The 19018-nt window shown below is 40.0% G+C and overlaps 1 protein-coding gene across 21 annotated transcripts in view; it reads right to left on the bottom strand.

The window, feature by feature from the left end:
• GRIP1 (glutamate receptor interacting protein 1) overlaps nt 1-19018 on the bottom strand; it is a 658304-nt gene that overhangs the window by 156498 nt on the left and 482788 nt on the right. For 17 of the 21 annotated variants that reach the window (XM_084877571.1, XM_084877568.1, XM_084877570.1 and 14 more), the window contains exon 2: nt 17040-17120. The exons of the other annotated variants lie outside the window; for them this stretch is intronic. In XM_084877571.1, the coding sequence (XP_084733697.1) occupies nt 17040-17120 (81 nt within the window). The remainder of the gene's footprint in view (nt 1-17039; nt 17121-19018) is intronic. 21 annotated transcript variants of the gene reach the window in all.

Genomic DNA, 19018 nt, shown 5'->3' with positions numbered 1-19018 from the left:
AAGAAATAACAGGGGTGCTTCATGCTTATTGTATTGCTAATATTTAGTTACTAGCATGGTAGCAGAGTCCCTCAGTTACCCTCATCCACCCTCCCCAGTGCCCTGGGGCCAGGAGCTAATGTGGGCATGGTCCACGGTGACCTTGGGGGCTGGCACCTGTGGCACAAGTGGTTGTTTGGTCACAGTTTTTGGAGGTGGAATGCACAAATAGGGCTGGTGTGAGCAGTAATGAAAGCAACATGCAAGACTATGTATGTCTTACATCAATAAAGGCACTTTTTTTTTTCAGGCATTAAAAGAACATTTCTGGATTCTGTGATATCTCAATGAAACTGCCTTATCTGTCCTCTTCAAAGGCTGGGCTACTAAACAGTAAGTTTATACACACGTTAACAGCTGATAGCTCAACTTGAAAAATGAAATGTACTTTAAATAAACACTGCCTTTATAATTATTCAAAGGGTGAGTGGGACACCCCACATTTCCCTCGCCTTTCATATAAACAGTGGAGGCTCATGACTGAGCTGGGCAGTGAAACAGGCCAAATGCTTGTTTGTCAGCAGCAAGATCTAGATCTCTCTAGAAGTCCAATCTATCATCTTTCCTGCTTCTGGGAGCCACTCACTCATGTTTTATGCAGCCTTTATCGAGGGCAATCTAGGAACACAATTAGGGTTTTGGGAGACACAGAAGCTGAAACCAGGGCCTGGGCTCCTGCAAGTCTTTTCTTTTTTTTTTTTTTAATGTAGTTTATTGATTCTTTACAGAGAGGAAGGGAGAGGGATAGAGATTTAAAAATATCAATGAGAGAGAAACATTGATCAGCTGCTTCCTGCAATCCTCCTACTGGGGATGTGCCTGCAACCAAGGTACATGCCGTTGACTGGAATCGAACCTGGGACCTTTCAGTTGATGCTCTATTCACTGAGCCAAACCGGTCAGGACCAGCAAGTCTTAGTGAAGTTAAATGTAACTCTTTTTTTCCTTTCCACCCTCACCCCCACTCCAAAGCTTGGTTGTTATAAGAAGGACCAAAGTCACTCCTAGAATTCTCAGAGAAAATCATGTAGGATAGACTGGTGCCCATTTTTACACAGGTGAAGGCAGGTAAAAATGAAAAAGATAACATGCGAGAAGAAAGATGCTGGAAGAGGTTCCAGGAGGAGGGCCTGTGTCTGACTTAATCACATATGATCCTAAAGGTCATCTGGTTCAAGCCCTGTCTCCGGTTGGTGCTTATCATCACCCAGCACCTGTGTCTACCCCAGTGTGAGAAGCGAATCCTCTCTGAAAGCCACCTACGTCTTCTTCAGGCAGCGTCAGTGAACAACTGCTGCGTGTATTAGGCACTGAGCGTGCACGAGGCCTCACTGAGCATGCTGTGCCAGACGCACTCCAGGTGGCCATCTTTCTTCCCAATGCCGATCATAAGCCCTTGTGTCATCCCCTTTCCTTCCTTTCTTCCTTCCTTCCTTCCTTCCTTCCTTCCTTCCTTCCTTCCTTCCTTCCTTCCTTCCTTCCTTCCTTCCCTCCCCCCCTCCCTCCCTCCCTCTTTCTTTTCTTCTTTCTTTCTTTCTTTCTTTCTTTCTTTCTTTCTTTCTTTCTTTCTTTCTTTCTTTCTTTCTTTCTTTCTTTCTTTCTTGTTAACTTTAAAAAAATCCTCACCCAAGGATATTTTTTTCTATTGAGTTTTTAGAAGAGTTGAAGGTGGGGAGAATAGGGAGTAGGCATCAATGTGAGAGACACACATTAATTGGTTGTCTCCTGCTCACGCCCAGACCAGGGCCTGGGATCGAACCTGCAAATGAGGTATGTGCCCTTGACTGAGAATGGAAACCAAGAAGACCTTTTGGTCTGAGGGCCAGCACTCTAACCACTCAGCAAAACTGGCCAGGGCTTGTCCCCTTTTCTTGAATTTGAACATGATCTGTGACTTGTATCTAATCAGTTGACTATGGCCAAGGTGCTGGGGTGTGTGATTATGGTATGTGATCACCCACACGGAATGATAGTGCCCATCCTGCTGGAGACCTGATCATCTCTGTGGGCTTTGAGGAAGCAGCCACCATACTGGGCTGAGGGTCACCTCTGGCTGACAGTCAGCAAGAAACTGAAGCCATGAATGACACTCTACCAACACCCTGAGTGAGCATAAATGCAGATCCCTTCTCTGTCAGGTGTCATCTCAGATGAGACTGCAACTCTGCGAGACTCTAAAAAGAGGACCAGTGGATCAATCATGCCTAGATTGCTGACCCATAGAAATGGAGGTAATAAATGTGTGTGCTTTTAAGCTGCTAAGTTTTGGTAATGCTGTTACACACCAATAGATAACTAATATACAGAGGTTTGTCTTTATCAACGGGGGTTAGTTCCAGGATTCCCTCAGTGGATGCCTGAAACCTTAGGTAGTACCGAACCCTATATATAATGTGTTTTCCTATGCATACATATGTCCGATAAAGTTTAATTTATAATTTAGGCACAGTAAAAGATCAACCACAACCAAGAATAAAGTGGAACAACTGTAACAATACACTGTAATAAAAGTTACATGAATGTGGTGTTCTCTCCATATATATATCTATTCCTCTCAAAATATCTCACTGTGCTGTACTCACCTTTTCACTTAAAAGAGGCACCTTGAGAATTCTTTTTGGCATTCTGGAATTACCAGAAGCACTTTGCTTCAGGGCTTTGGTGAAGTAAAATAAGGACTACTTGAACACAAACACTGCAATACCACGGCAGTCAATCTGGATAACTGAGATGACTGTAAGTGACTAAAGGGTGGGCAGTGTATACAGTGTGGACATACTGGACAAAGAGATGATTCACAATACTCAGAATGGCGCCCAATTTAAAAGGTATGAATTGTTTATTTCTGGAATTTTCCATTCAATATGTTTGGACCATGGTTGACCATGAATAATTGAAACTGCGAAAAGCAAAACCATGGATAAGGGGGGATTACTGGAGATGTTTTATATGCATTAACTCATTTAATCCCCATTACTCTCTCACATCATACAGTGGGAAAATTGATACATGAAGCATGAAATTAACATAGCAGTAGGTGGCAGGGCTGGAATTCAAACAAGACAGGCTAACTCCAGAGCCTGTGCTCCTAGCCAGTAAGGTTTGCTCCCTTTCTCTACTTCTTAGAAAGTTCTGTCTTAAGTTGCTTCCAAATCTCACTCCCTAAAACTTAGCCTTATAGCAGACTCAAAGATCCAAATGCAGGTGTCAGTCAGCTACATTATGTGAATAGAGCAAGCTGTTTGTAATCTGATCAATAGGGAGTGGACATGAACTGGAGTGAAGAGCAGCACGTGCTGCCTCAAGGCATTTGCTAGTCAAACAAACACATCTGTGGGCTGACCCCAGCCAGTGGGATGATCTGGCTGGTGACACTGACATATGAGTTCTAGGTATGCCTCTGAGGTCAGGGGAAACACACTGCTTCTTTTCCATATCACTTAAAATATTAGAAAACAGTTATCGTTTTTTGTTCCACATCTTCTATTTTCTCCTGTTTTTATAAATGACGAGGTCCTCGAATTTATGTTGTGCTTTATGCAGACGGCCTTTGGTCTTCCTGACATGTGTATAAGTATTTAAAAGGTCTGGGCTCTGGGTAGTATCAGCTGGCAGATATGTCTCTCTCCTCTTCTCCACCTGCAGGGTTGGGTCTGGTAGGCCCACAGGGTTCTGCTAAGTACAATACCTCTAATCTATTAATATTCCTCTTGTCCTAACAGCACTATTACAGAAGTCACTAAGGTCTTACACAAACACATTTCGTTATTAGATTCAAATGATACATAAGCGCATGGAGCAAAGCCACACTCGCTCTGTCCCCCTCTCATTGCAGAGGAAACTACCATAGTCTGTGGCCTAACCTTTCATTCTCTGTTGAGACACTAACATTTCACCTAAATTAGATTAAACAACAATATATTAAATAAAAAATGTCTTGGAAATGTTTTTATCATATGGCCTACAGGTCTACCTCATTTTCTTTTTCTTTCTTTCTTTCTTTCTTTCTTTCTTTCTTTCTTTCTTTCTTTCCTTTCTTTCTTTTTTTTTTTTTTTTAAGTAGTTTTATACTATTTCTTAGAATGGCTGCATCCCAATTCATTTGAACAATTCCTCAATTGATAAATATTTTAGGTAGCTTCCAATATTTTACTAACAAGCAAAGCTTTAATGAACATCTCTGTAAATACTGATATGCTGGCACATTTTCCCCCCCAGTTCTGCCCATTTTCATGGTCAACCAAACCCCTCCTCACACATGACTGACTGAAGAGACACTTTGTTCCCACTTGTTAACAATGAGGAACCTGAGTTGGAGGAAGTACCTTTCTATTTCCAGAGCCACCTTCCTCCAAGACAATGATGTTTGTCGTGAGACAATGAGTGATGGTAAAAGTGGTTGTTGGGGGGCTACTTAGATTTAATTTTTTTAAAATTGATTTCAGAAAGGGAAAGATAGAAACATCAATGATGAGAGAGAATCACTGATCAGCTGCCTCCTGCACACCGTTCTCCCTCCCAATCCCTTGGGGGTTGAGTCCACAACCCGGGGAATCTACCCTGACTTCCTGGTTCATAGGTCAATGTTCAATCACTGAGCCACGCCAGCCAGGCACTACTTAGATTTTTTTCAAAGCATCTCTTTATCAAATTGAGATGATTCTCAAAAATTACCACATCGTGAAAGTAGGAAAATATGGTTACATCTTTGTGCACAGGTGAGAGGATTACTGTAGGATATACTCCCAGAAATGCTGGGGAAAGTGCCAACATTTTAAAACATTTTGATTGATGTTATCACAGTGTCTTCCAAAAATATATATTTTTTACCAACAATATATGAAAGTTTCTATTTTCCTGCGTTCTTGACAGCATTTGACATAGTCATTTTTAATATTTGTCACTTCAGTTTTTTTGTTTTTTTGCAAATCCTAATATTTTTTTCTCCTTGTTCTTGGTTCCTGGAGAACAAAAGAGGAGTTCTTGCCATCATAACTATTGCCACCTTTATCTGGTCTCCTAAAAAAGAATAGTTCCTGAAATATGTTTTATTAGAATATGAACAACTTTATATTGTGAGAACTAGCTAACAGGAGTGTTAATGATAATTGGGAGACTTTTTCCAAGTTCTCTAAGTCAGGATAAGAAGAACTTGGAGAAGAAATCTGCTGTTAGAAGCTGGTATAAAGTTACTTTTCATATGGTGAAATGCTGAGCTTATTCAACTCCCATGATGCATCTCCAGTGGCAACTAAGGAGAACAATCTCAAACTAGAGAGGATAGAATTTAACATTAAAATAAGAGGAAACTTATGCCAAACGTGGTAAAATGACATTAAAAGAGTACTTTAACTGTTTAAAATGCATTTGAGTTTCTAGAATCAGATAAATTACCTCCCAGAGATTTGAAAGAATGTGTAGATGTGATGGTGAAACAAAAAGAAAGATGAAAAATGTGTCAAAAGGCTGGGAATGAGTGAGCATCTCAATTTCTACAATGAGGGGCTCTGGAAATCCTAGCTCTCTGGAATTGATGGCATGTTTTTTTGTTTTTTTTTTTGGAAAAAAATAACAAGAATTATTGTATCACTGAAGAATAAGGTCTGCAAACCAACATTATGTATAAAGACAGTTTAATGGGATTTGAGAATTTTAGCGGGCTTTTTGAGACATCTGTTATGATAACCTGTGGGCAGAACAGAGGACTGTGAGCAGAGGGTTCATTAAGGATGCAAATCATTGTTAATGGGGAAGGTTACAGTTTCTGGTGGGGATGCTGCAGAGCTCTGTCCTTGGTCCTGCAATGTTCAAAATCTTTAATACTCTCAGGTTTTATTAAATTTGTGGCCAATCCGTTGCTAATAAATGTAATAAATATATGTGATGATCAGGAACAGAACTATTTCTACCATGTTGAAAAGATGAGCCAAATCATTCGAGAACTGGGTACATAGCTGAAAGATTAAGGCAATTCTAAAAGCAAATACCAGCTCTGTTGTTATGGGGCTAGTTACTTAAGCCTCTGTGAGCCTCAGTTTCTTAATTGGGGATGGTTAACTATTTATCTTGAATGAATAAGAACTGGTACATGACAGATGCCCAACTAATGTTAGAAACCTCCCTCTCCTCCTCTTCTCAACCCTTATCAGTTGCATATATTGGAAATAAATTAATAGAAATAAATGTGCAGATAACTGAATGAAGGGAGTGGCGTTGTCCTGCAGTGTACAAAGTGCCACTACTCAAGGAAGGAAGCCTGACTCTAAAGAGGAAGTCATGAGGACAAGATTTATAAGTTTTAGTTGTGCAAAAGTTCGATGTAAATAAAGATCATTACTTCATGTAAAATATAATCTTGATCTGCATTAATTAAGTAGAACATCCCGATCAGGGAAGGTAATGGTTTTCTTGCACTCTGTTCTCTTCAGACCACAGCTGGGGGAAGGGCTCAGTTTTACCTGCCAGATGCTACAGATTACTGAGGACCTGCAGAAAGACTCTTGGGGTGATGAAAACATGCCACGGAAGGCAAGGTGGAAGGAAGGAACATGCTTTACCTGGTTAAACCACAAACCATCGTTGTGACGATGACACAACACGATGACAGTGACTTGGGGAAGATATTACAGGTGCATTAAAGTACCTGAAAAACTTACTTTGGGGAAGTTCAAAATAATCAAAAGAGCCAATGGGTAGAGGTACGGGGGCGGGAAGGGGAAGGGGATTCAGGGACTTCAGGGGGTTCAGGGACAATGGCATGAGGAATATTTCTTAACAGGAAGACATATAAAAAATGGGGGCTATCTTGTAAGATAGTGTTTCCTGTCTCTAAAAATATTGAAGCAGAAGTTAGATGTGGAATTTCCTATATTGAAAGAGGAAAACAGAAAGATGTGTGTGCATGCATGGTATGTGTGGTAGGTTTAGGTATTTATTAGAAAAAGAGCAGTAAGCATACTAACAAGCTGCACTCTTTCATTCCATCCCATTATTTTGTAAGGTTTGATGCACAGTAGTGACCAGATTCTAAGGTAGATGATGAAAGGAGAGTCTAATACAATAAACGTGGGCCACTTCAGCTATGAACCCTGCAGGGTACAACTCTGAGGAGGAGTTTTTAATAAAAAAAATATATATATATTTTGAATTTAAGGGACTATAGCTTAAAATTATAACTAAATCTAGAACCCAGGAAAATAATTGCAGAGAAGCTAAATTGCCAAAAGATTTAATAAAAGTTCATAATATGCTGGGTATTCATAAAAAGAAGATTGTGGAAGGAAGAAATTGTCAAGGATCCCCTGGGGAGATGGAATATAGTATATGGCAACAACATGGGACATGAGCATTAGATGAGTAAGTTCATTTGAAAAATATATTTTTATACATTTCAGGGAGGAAGGGAGGGGGAAAGAGAGATGGAAATATCAATTATGAGAGAGAATCATTGATCGGTTTGCAGAAGCCTGCAACCCAGGATGTGCCCTGACTGGGAATCCAATTATGACCTTCTGGTTCATAGGTCGATGCTGGACCACTGAATCATGCTGGCTGGGCTGTGGGTAAGTTCATTTTATCCCCTTTTTATTTGGAGAGGTAGGTATGTAAGAGATAAGGATACTATTTAGTTAAGAATCTACAGGGTTACACAGTAATCCTTGGCCATTTGCCTTAGGCAATCCACTTTTCCAGCCTTTGAAACGACACCGCCTCCCCTCTGTACAGGCTAGGACATCCCATTCCCCTCCTTCCTCTCTCTGATGACCTCACCCGCATTTCACTGAGAAACCCAGCAATCAGTACAGGACTGACACATCTTCTCAGCAGGAAACTTACATCCCTTAGACCAATGACAGGCAAACTTCGGCTCGTAAGCCACAGCCGAGGTTTGCCCGCTCTGTTGACTAGTGAAGTTTGCCGACCACTGCTCTAAGCCTTTGTGCCCTTAGACCTTTGTCTGCCTTCTCTCCTGCTGACACTGCCACTGCATGATGGATGTCCTCCCTCCAGCCTCTACAAAGACTTTGGTATCCCCTGACACCCTCCATATCCCTTCTCCTCAATTTCTCGAACTCTGCTAGACCAATCACACCAGCACACAATGTCCAGGTTTTATCCAAGAGCCATTACTCTCTCGCCCTGTGACTTTGGACTGGCTTCTTTAGCTCTCTGAACTCAAGTCTGCTCACCTGTTAGAGGGGAATGAATGAAACTTACTTCCTGAAGATGTTGTGAGGAAAACTGGAAGCAATATTTATGAAAATGCTTAGTTAAATACTTGGAACATAGCATGAAATGAGTAGCAACTAGAATTTTTACTATTATTCACTCTCTTTCTAGGTTAAGTTACTCTGGTGATCAGGACACTCTTGCTACTCCTCAGGTTTTGGGTGAATATTATTCAGCATCTGCTTTCTCTTTTAGTATTTCTTTTCTCTTTAAGATGACATACTTCTGCACTATAAACCAACAACTATTGTACTTATCATTATACTGACAAAGTGCATAGCATAGGGGTTCCCAAAGTCATTTCTTCTGAGAAGAATCTCCTTCCAAGCCAGTGTTTGCCAAAGTATGGTAATAAACATTGATGTATCTGAGGAGGACACACAAGTCTTTAAAACATTTCAGAGTTAAAAATTTTTAAAATTTATATTAGAAAAATATAATTATTATATCAAATCATAGATAAAAGTTAGAATAAAGCTAAGTAAATGAGTGAACCAATTTAAATGTACCAAAAATCAGCTATATTAACAATAGAGGAATGTGCAAATTGGTCGGGATGCCCTCATGCAATGACTGAACAGCAGGCTGTGTGGGGTGATTAGGCCAGCAGGGGGCAGTAGGGGGCGACCAGGCTGAAAGGGAGGGGGGGCAATTGGGGGCGACCAGGCAGGTGGGGGGCAGTTAGGAGTGATCAGGCCGGTGTGGGCAGGGAAGTTGGGGGCAACCAGGCTAGAAGGGGGGCAGTTAGGGGTGACCAGGCTGGCAGGGAGAGGTAGTTAAGGGTGATCAGGCTGGCAGGCAGTTGAGAAGTTAGGAGCCAACAGTCTGGATTGTGAGAGGGAGGTCCAACTGCCGGCAGTTAGACATCCCCCAAGGGCTCCTGGATTGGAGAGGGTGCAGGCTGGCCTGAGGGACCCTCCACCCCCCCCCCACACACACACAAATTTGAGCACCAGGACTCTAGTATTAATCATAATACAGGTGGAACAGTATTACGTTATATATACAGATATATAACAAACATGAATTTGACTTGTGTCTGAAATTTGGGAATTTGTTCTAAATCTTTAAGCCCAATAGATAATAAGTATTAATGGGCTCATAGAAAACTGTTTAACATAATTCTTTACTTTCCTCAATGCCAATAAATACAACCTGTACCCAACCCAGTTTTCTAAGGTCACTTCATTAAAGATTCCTGGGTTGAAGGTCTCCCTAATGCCTAACCCTTAGAGTGGGAGAATTAATTTTTCTTCAGAGCAGAGTAATAGAGGAAGAAGACTTTCTTCTTGTAGCTCTTCTGCATATGCTGTTGAGCCTCATAAAATTCTCTTTAGAACCTGGGAGACTGTGCTGGCCATTACCCATGTTACTCAGTCTGAATACTGTGTGTACCCCAAACATAACACTGACCAAAGGCCACTACTCCTATAACACCAAAGCCCAGGAAATATCAAGGCACAGTACTGATTCACTATAAAGAATCTCCCCCTAAGTTGCATGCTGAAATAATTAATTATGTTTAAAAATCATTTGGTGCACATGTACTGGTTCATTCTATTTCATCCATGTTTACTAAGGCACGAGAGAAGTCCAGACATAATAGACTCATTTCTCTGAATCACTAACGAAGCCACAGCCCTGCACACACAAACCAAGCTGCCCACTTGCCCAGCGCTACTGGAGAACTCAGTATTTACAACCAGCCGCAGAGCAAAGTGGATCAGTTCTCAGGGGGACATCCTGAATGTGTACCTGCCATAATAAGTAATAAGTTCTGCGTTGCATCACTCTATTTATAGACTCTGGCTATACTCGCAAAATTTTTAGCCTTTATGGGTAGCTGAACACTTGCATAAATCATTCTGATCTTGTCAATTTTATTGTTAAATTGCGCTCAACCTTTCTCTTAAGGTGTTCTAGGCCTGCAGACATTTTCTGCTCAAACAGAAAAAGAGGAAGCTGGGGGAGACCTCTGGACTTTAATATTCTCTAGCTCCTAGCTGACCTATATCTCACTCATTAGCGGTGGGCAGCCAACGATTTCCTTAGAAATGTCATATTTTGTGAAGCCTCAAGGCTAACGTGCACAGCATAGGAGTCAGAAAACATGTTGCACGTTTTGGAAGGAAAGTGTACTAGGCATAGGGTAACAGAGTCTGCACAGAGAAACCTGCCCGCTGATCTCTGCCTGTGCATTCAATCCACAGGTGGTAACTATACCTTCCATTGGACAAGCACTGTCCTATGCACAGATATGATAGTAAATGAGACATAAAGTGCCCGCTCTCAGAGAGCTTACATTTTAGTAAGGGCATAAGAAACATGTGCCAGTTAATTTCAGATAGCAATAAGGACCATGGAAAACACAAATCAATAAACAAATGGGGGTGTGGGCAGAATCTCACACATATTTGCAGTGCTACCGTGTTTCCCCGAAAATAAAACATCCTCCGAAAATAAGACCTACTTACAGGTTTCCTTCTGAGTGAAATATAAGGCATCCCCCTGAAAATAGCCCCCCCGCCACCTCCCAGGCTCTGTCTCAGAAACTTTGTGAAACCTAAACTGCAAGAAGTTGTGACTTGGGTGAAGAATTTATGGGAGAAAATCACTGACAGTTGCATTGCAAATGCACTGCAAGCAGGCTACCTTGACAAGAAGTACTCATTTAAAGACAGTGCTATTGCTAAACACGAGAGATTTGGTCCACTGATTCTGAAAGAAATGGAGACACAAGAAATTCACCAGGAAATTCAGGAATTGGATTGTTATGATGATGTTCCAGAAGATGATGACATGATTGTCATTGAATAAATGAGTAAGTTCTTGATACTGTAGGATTCAGTTTGTCTGGTTTGTGTTGACAACTACCATACTACCGTACCGTATACAGGTAATAAATTTCCTTTAATTTCATTTAACAATAAATGTGTACCGTATTCTTCTTCATGGAAAAATAAGACATCCCCTGAAAATAAGATCTAGCGCATCTTTGGGAGCAAAAATTAATATAAGACACTGTCTTATTTTCGGGGAAACAGGGTACCAAGAGTCTCAACTCCACGATCTTAGAAACTTCTCTCTAAAGAAGTAATACAGTGTTACTAATTTCTTAAATATTCAGTAATTTTAACATGTGCATACATCACTGTTTGGGGCTTTTCATGCTGACTCTGAGGGCTTTGGTGGGGCAGACCCCGAGCCTTAGGTCCCAGATGTCCTCACCTTGGCCCACTGGGTGCTTTGGAGGATGCAGGCACAGCCTGACTGAGTAGCAAAGGTCCTTGTCCCTTGGCATGTTCCCACATGGGTCATCCCCTCACTAACAGCAGTCTGATTCGACAACTCAGGGAAGCATATGCAGCTCCATGTTTTGTTTTGTTTTTTTAAATTATTTTGAAATAATTATAAAAATCTATGAGTTGCAGGAACACTGTAAAGCACTTTTTCATACACACACAGACAGTTTTTTTCTAAATCATCTGAGAACACATTGCAAATGCATGGCCTTTTACCTCTTATTTTTTTTCTAGCTTTACCGAGGTGTACTTGAATATTCAGAGTGCGCAGGTGTGATGAGTTGATATGCATATGCATTGTGCAGCACTATTATTTGTATGACATTTCATGATGGCTTCATTCAATTGAATTTGGTTTCCTGTTCGTGACACTCGCCTATTTTTTGGAGGAGCTCAATGGTGAAACTAAACAGAAGAAGCAGAACCAGGCCAGAAAACTAGAGTAATTATCCTTCATACCCCTGAAGAGTGCTAGCACTATAAATACTAGGGAAAATGTCACACCGTGTATACCTGCTATAAAAATGAATATTTCTCTCTGGCCCCCTTCCTCTCTGTAAGCATGTTCTGGGTGAGGATTAAAACAGAAAAGGAAAATGCAATAGAGGTGAGTGTTTGACACCATCCTGCCTTTGTGAATTGCCCAGAATTCTGTGGAAGACCAGCATAAGAAAGAAAGCTGTCCTACCTGGAAAAGTGAGGCAAATCAAATAAATAATACACAACTCCAGTTTTTGAGGTCCAGTGTAGTATCCTGTTTTCCCTTCACTGGCACTTGATAGACATGATTAAATGCCTCATCTCTAAGTGGTCAAAGCCACAAATAATAAAGCCACTTTAAAATCTGTCAAGAATCTGTACAAATTTCCTCTAATAATTTGGACAAACCACTCAAGTGGTCAAACTTCAGTACATCGGTAATATGTCAAATATAAAAGAATAAAATCAATACATTATTTTTAATAAACATAGATGTGTAGTAGAATCTGTTAGTTAAAAATATCTCTGTACTTGAAATTCATCTTCTCTTTGAAAAAAAGGGCAAAATTGAGATTGAAAATACTCATCCTTAATTATTATTATTATTATTATTATTTTTACCAGAATGTTGTCTTTTATCTAAATTTAAACTTTAGTGTCATATGGACACTTGACATTTTTTAAAATAGCATCATTAAAAATTTTACAAAAACTTAGGAAAGAGTAAAAATCTTTTTCCTCAGTAACTTTATACCATAAGAGACATGATTAAAATGACGAGTTTCCAAATAACAAGAATAATGCATTTCTCCTTTATCCAAAGCAAATGTACTTTGTTCCTAAGGGATGTTTAATCCATTCTCTTTTTTTAGAAGAGCAAAGGAAGGGTGATGAAGGGATTTATACTTAGAATTATCATTCAATGTAGGCACATATTTGACTTGTGATTATAAAATAATTGTTGTAGTAATTTTGAGTTTAGACAAGGGTAGTGAATTTTGATATGAATGAAAAGAAAATTATATTTCTGTTAATATTCAAGATTACCTTTTTGAGACAGAATTATAAAATGGTACTGCTTATTATGTTATGGAAAATGTGGAGCCCATGCTAAGAAATCTTATGTATTCTTATGAGAATAAATATTTACTTCAGGAGTAGCAGGTCTACATTTATAGGTCTACATAAGTTTCAAAGAGCAGCCTAAGCTTTCATAAAACTTGGACAGAGAAGCTTAAAATCCTTCTACTACCCTCCACTTGCCCACCCCCTTCCATCAGAAAAAGTGGTCAGTGGTCAAATTCAATCACCATCCTTGGATCACTGGGAGTGGAGCTGTGGGGACATGTGAGGAAAAGATACAGATCCTTTGAGGTTTCAGCTCCTTGTGTTTGCTTATTCCCCAGTCACGGGGCAGGGTAACCCCCCAGGGCTGCCTCTGTACTGAGGGGCCTCTGCATTGGGAAGATGCAGGGGCTGGTAGGTGAGCTGAGCTCTGCTTTCTGCCTCTTTCACTTCTTTGGTGCACTTTTCTCCAGACACATCTTTCCTTGCTCCCAGGGTAGTCATACCATCTTTGAGGGAAGTAAGATGGGATGTGAGCACAGGAGAGAGAATCAAAGGCTGTAAACATGCATTTTGCTCTTACAGCCCCATGTGGTCCAATTTAGTTCATCAGAACTCTGGAATTTTTCCGCTGAAGCTCCAGCAAATAATAAAGACTGTGTTTTCCCCGGCCTTTTCCTCTTTCCACTTCTCTTCTGTGGACTTAGTAGGGGTAAAGGTAGACATGGTAGGTGATGGGTTAAGATCTCTTTGTTTTAAGTGACTTTTTGGCCAAAGGTCAGGGAAGACTTCCTTTTGTCAGAAAAAAGAATAGGTACTTTAAAAAAGGTTTTTATTGATTTTTTTTTCTTTAGAGAAAGTGAAACATCAATCAGCTGTCTCCTGGGGATTGAGCCTGCAACCTGGGCATGTGCCCTGATATGGAATTGAACTGGCAACTTTTCAACCACACTAACTGAGCCACACCGGCCAGGGCAACAATAGGTAATTTTAAAATGACAGTAAGCGTTCAGGATTCCAAGTGTCAAAAGTCAGTTAGAAAGCATCCAAGAAGTTTCTTGATTTTCTCAAGAGAATAGTAATAGTAATAGTAATAGTAATAGTAATAGTAATAGTAATAGTAATAGTAATAGTGCCAGAGGGAAAGGTGAGTGGAGGTGGGTAGAATAGGGTAAAGTACAATAAATGGTGATGAAAGGAGACTTGACTTTGGGTGATGAAGACACAATATGATATACAGATGATTTATCATAGAACTGTACACCTGAAACTGATATAATTGTGTTAACCAATGTCACCCCAATAAATTAAATAAAAAAGAAAAAATGCATAGAGAAGATCTAGTAAAAATATGACAAAACTGGGCCCACGTTATCCTAGTCTTGATACATTTCCTACTTCCTTTTATTTTTTAAAGAAAAGCCAGAAATCTCTAGTTTTTACTATCTCCCACATTTTAAATATTGGCTCTTCATTCAAATTAAAAAAAAAACAAAAAAAACCTTATGTAGGCCAAACAAAAAGAGTAATAATCAGCTATTAATTACTTTGTTGCCTTCGCTCTGTGGCTGGTGGGGTCTTTTTCCTTGGACTGTTCTAAACAACTGAGGAGATTTTGAAGACCTTTGGCCCTTTGGCCCACTACCTTATGAGAGGTGGGCAAAAAGGTGTTCGTGCCTGTTCAAACCACAGGAAAATCATCCATGAAGCCTACAAAACAGGCTCGTGATTGCAGTGACTTTTAAACTGTTATAAGGAGGAACAAAAGGAAAACTTACACAGTGAAGAATCACTTAAGTGTCATGAACCAAGGATTATGATGAACGACTTCTGTATAGCTAATATGTAATTTTTAAAACTACTCTGTGACTTTAAGGAAAAGCCTGGCCTTCAGACATGTGTGGTAATTTAGTGTACACCATTAGCAAACCCATGAAAGGAAAACATGATGACAGTCAGTGCTTTTGTTTTGTGTCATATAATGTGGTAAAGACAGTGGTCATTCTCTTCATTCTCCCCAACAGAGGAGTATAGAGTGCCAGCTAATGTAGAGAAGACAAGAAAGAATGGATGGGTAGCTAGCATTCTTATTTTTTATTTTTTTTATATATTTTATTGATTTTTTACAGAGAGGAAGGTAGAGGGATAGAGGGTTAGAAACATTGATGAGAGAGAGACATTGATCAGCCGCCTCCTGCACATCCCTTACCAGGGATGTGCCCGCAATCAAGGTACATGCCCCTGACCAGAATCGAACCCAGGACCTTTCACTTTGCAGGCCTATGCTCTCTCCACTGAGCCAAACCGGTTTCGGCAATAGCTAGCATTCTTTCTTCTTCTTCTTCTTCTCCTTCTCCTTCTTCTTCTTCTTCTTCTTCTTCTTCTTCTTCTTCTTCTTCTTCTTCTTCTTCTTCTTCTTCTTCTTTTTTTAAAAAGAAATATATTTTATTGATTTTTTTTACAGAGAGAAAGAGAGAGGGATAGAGAGTTAGAAACATTAATGAGAGAGAATCATAGATCAGCTGCCTCTTGCACACCCCCTACTGGGGATGTGCCCGCAACCAAGGTACATGCCCTTGACGGGAATTGAACCTGGGACCTTTTAGTCCGCAGGCTGACGCTCTATCCACTGAGCCAAACCGGTTTCGGCAGTAGCTAGCATTCTTGAACTTCAAACCTTGTACTTCCTTGATGCTGACAAGGAGAAAGCAGAGAACACAGCCCATAGCTAACTGCAATAGTTTTTCTAAATGTGACCAGCACTAAGATTGATGTTTTCTAGGATGAAACTGAAGAAGTCTCAGGACTGCGGGATGCCACCTAATTACTGAATTCAAATTACTTTAGCATCTTTAAAGCACACAGACAAGGATGCATAACATATTCACAACATGCCCCTTTATAAGCCATGTACTTTCATAATGAACCTAAGCCTTCAGAATAAGAATGAACATGACTACATGTAGTTCTTATACAAATAAATAATAATCACAAACAGGGCTGCTCTGAATGAAACTCATCTTTCTCTTTATTTGAATGAAAGATTCCCCCTTTCACTGATAGGCCAACCCATTCAATTTACTGTTGAGAACACTGCATTGCTTCTCCTGAATTGCTAAATCTAATATACTCTAAAATCCTGTAGCTAAGGTTTAGGTGTACTCAATTTACTTGTATTAAATATACAAAGACATTATTTTTCATAAATGTCTAATGCATTAGTGCTTTTAACCCTTCCCTTAAGTACGGTTGCCTCCATAGTGGTTTTCCATAAATTACCTAGTTCAGATGAAGTTTAAATAATATTTTGAATATCCTTCCGCCTTTAACTTTAGAAGGTATGTTATCGTCAAAGTCAAAGCTTTAAAATATTGAAGTTCAGGGGTAAAGACATTTGAAGATAGCTCTCAAAATGTTTTTGTTGACAGGTGTCACTTAAATATTGCAAGAATCCTCATCACAGCTTCCTAAGGAAATGAAATTCCAGAATTTCCCAAGAGTTGTCCCATGGAAGTAAGTCCAGGTTCAAAGAGCAAAGAAGAAAGGAATGATTTTTATTCAGCACATACACAATCTGCTACTGCAATTTTGAGCCTCTTTGTTCTGCTGGTTATATCTCAGTAAAGAAATAGATGCTTCTGAGAAAGTTATCCCCTGAAAACAGAGGTGAGAGCAGGAAAATGAGTGAGAGCCGACACAAATTCAGGCCATTTCACAAAGAATTTGCACACAAAGTGAATTCTTACAAGTTTGCAAGCTTTCCCAGTCTAGCTTTCACAAACATTGTGTGAACAAGTTGTACAGAATGCAGTCTATACCCTATGGAACAGCATCATGTTTATTACCACGGTGGGATTATTTGGGATCACCAAATAACAGGGTTCAAACTTCAAATAGCTGAAAAATCCAACAATCTGGTCTAACCTGGGATGCTCTGTCTCCTCACAGCCAATGCTCCATCAGGCGGCTTTGTCTGGCTGGCGGACTTAGTGTAGGGACTCTCATCTGCAAAGGTACAATGAAGGGTTTGGTTAATTTCCATCCAGTTTCGAACGCAGTGAAGATTTTCAGTGGATTGCAGTCCTTCTGCCAGAGAGAGGTGATATGGCAATGGTGATATAGCAGAAAGAGTCGGTAGACCTTCGTCCTAACCTGGGTTTAGCTGTGGGGCAAGTTATTTAAAATGCCCTGGACATGGGTTTCCTCTCCTCTAAAAGAGGGATATACTTTCTCACCCACATTTTAGGATTGACAGGATTGAACTAGAGTGCACATGAAGGCATCAACTAGTAAGAAATATGCAAATAGAGTATGCAAATTATTTGCCTGTCAGCTTCATTCATTGACAAATAAGTATCAGTGAATATCAGTAACAGGAAGACAAAGAGGGAATAAAACGGCTCTTTGGGCACTAAGAATAATCAGGTAGAAAAAAGGAAATGAGAGAAATGTTATATTTCAGATAAGCAGATGACAGAGCATTAGTACTGCGGGAAAATGAAGACACACAGAATTAGGGGGTTCCTGAGCATTTGAAGTGGCAACTAGCGCCAAAAGGAGGGAACAGGGTCATTCAGAGGAGGGGAGGGAAGGGAGGTTGAGAACAAGAAAAGAATGATGGTTTGGCAAAAGAAGAGATATACAGCAATGAGCTGATCGGCCTTCTTTTAGAAAGAGATGAAAATAATCTGAAGAACCATAAAAAAGCAACTGAATGCACAGAAGCTCAGTATATTTGTGAGAGTTAGGCAAGAAGCTGAAGAGATGACAAGATCTTAAGAGGTGACGAATGTGAGGGATTCTGAGTAAAATTATTTTGTTAAATCTAGAACAGAAGTTAATCTGGCTTGGAACATAGGAGTAATGATCTACGATGGCAGATATTAGGGTTAAAACAGAAAAGGAGATTTCTTGTTAGTTTGCATGCAGACATTTGTGTAAAGTAGAAGAGATGTCTGAGTAAAGATCAGCATGTACACGGCCTGAGTAAACATAATGTAAGATAATTAACCAGTAAAGCTAGGCAAGCTAGATGACCCAAATGTTACTTCTGGACACACCATATAGTTGTTTTTTTGTAGTTATAATAGGAAATTGTTAATGGATTAAAAAGAACGATATTGTGCTTGCCAAACCACTAAGTGTAACAAGGATTTAATTAAACAACAAGGCTTTGTCATCTGAAAATGTTAATTCTCCCAACTAAGTGGTTTGTGTTTTAAAATCGAGGATCTTGATTTCTCTCCAGAACGTACTTCTGGTTGATATGAGTCACGATTTCTTCATAAAACTAACAAGGTCTTTATAAGGAATGACAAAAAGGAACGATGAACACTGCTGTAAGCTGCAATTAACTTAAAAAATGAAGTCACATGCTTCATGTTTATATTCCATTTGTCACACAATTCTTTATAGTCTCCCAACCATAAACTACCAACTTTCAGACACCAATACAATCAACAGCATCCCTTTTGCTTCTGAAGCAGTATCCCAGGTTTGTGTCTGTTCACTTTGCAAATGCAATGTTTAAAAAAAAAATTTTTTTTATTGTTGATAGTATTACAGAGGACCTCAAGGCATATTCACACCCCTCATCCTGGCTCCGGGCCAGGGGACCTGAGGCTACGCCCCCTGCCCAGCAGGGCTTGACCAGGGTGGGACAGGCTGGGTCTGGATCTAGCCTAATTGGGGGTGGGGGTGGGGTGGGGGAGGTGGAGGCCGGCAGGGTCTGGTTCTCACGTGATTTTTAAGGTGCATGTGGGTGGGTGGAGACTTAACTCTGGATCCCATGGTGAGCCCCAGACTCTGATAGAAGGAAGATTTTCATATACATTTTACTAATTTTCTTTCATCTTTGACACTTCTATTATAGAGTTAGGGCAAATAGCAATATTAAATTATTT

The sequence above is a fragment of the Pipistrellus hanaki genome, assembly GCF_964339955.1.
Source record: "Pipistrellus hanaki genome assembly, chromosome: 3".
NCBI lineage: Eukaryota > Metazoa > Chordata > Mammalia > Chiroptera > Vespertilionidae > Pipistrellus > Pipistrellus hanaki.
This window is presented reverse-complemented; position numbering and strand designations above follow the sequence as displayed.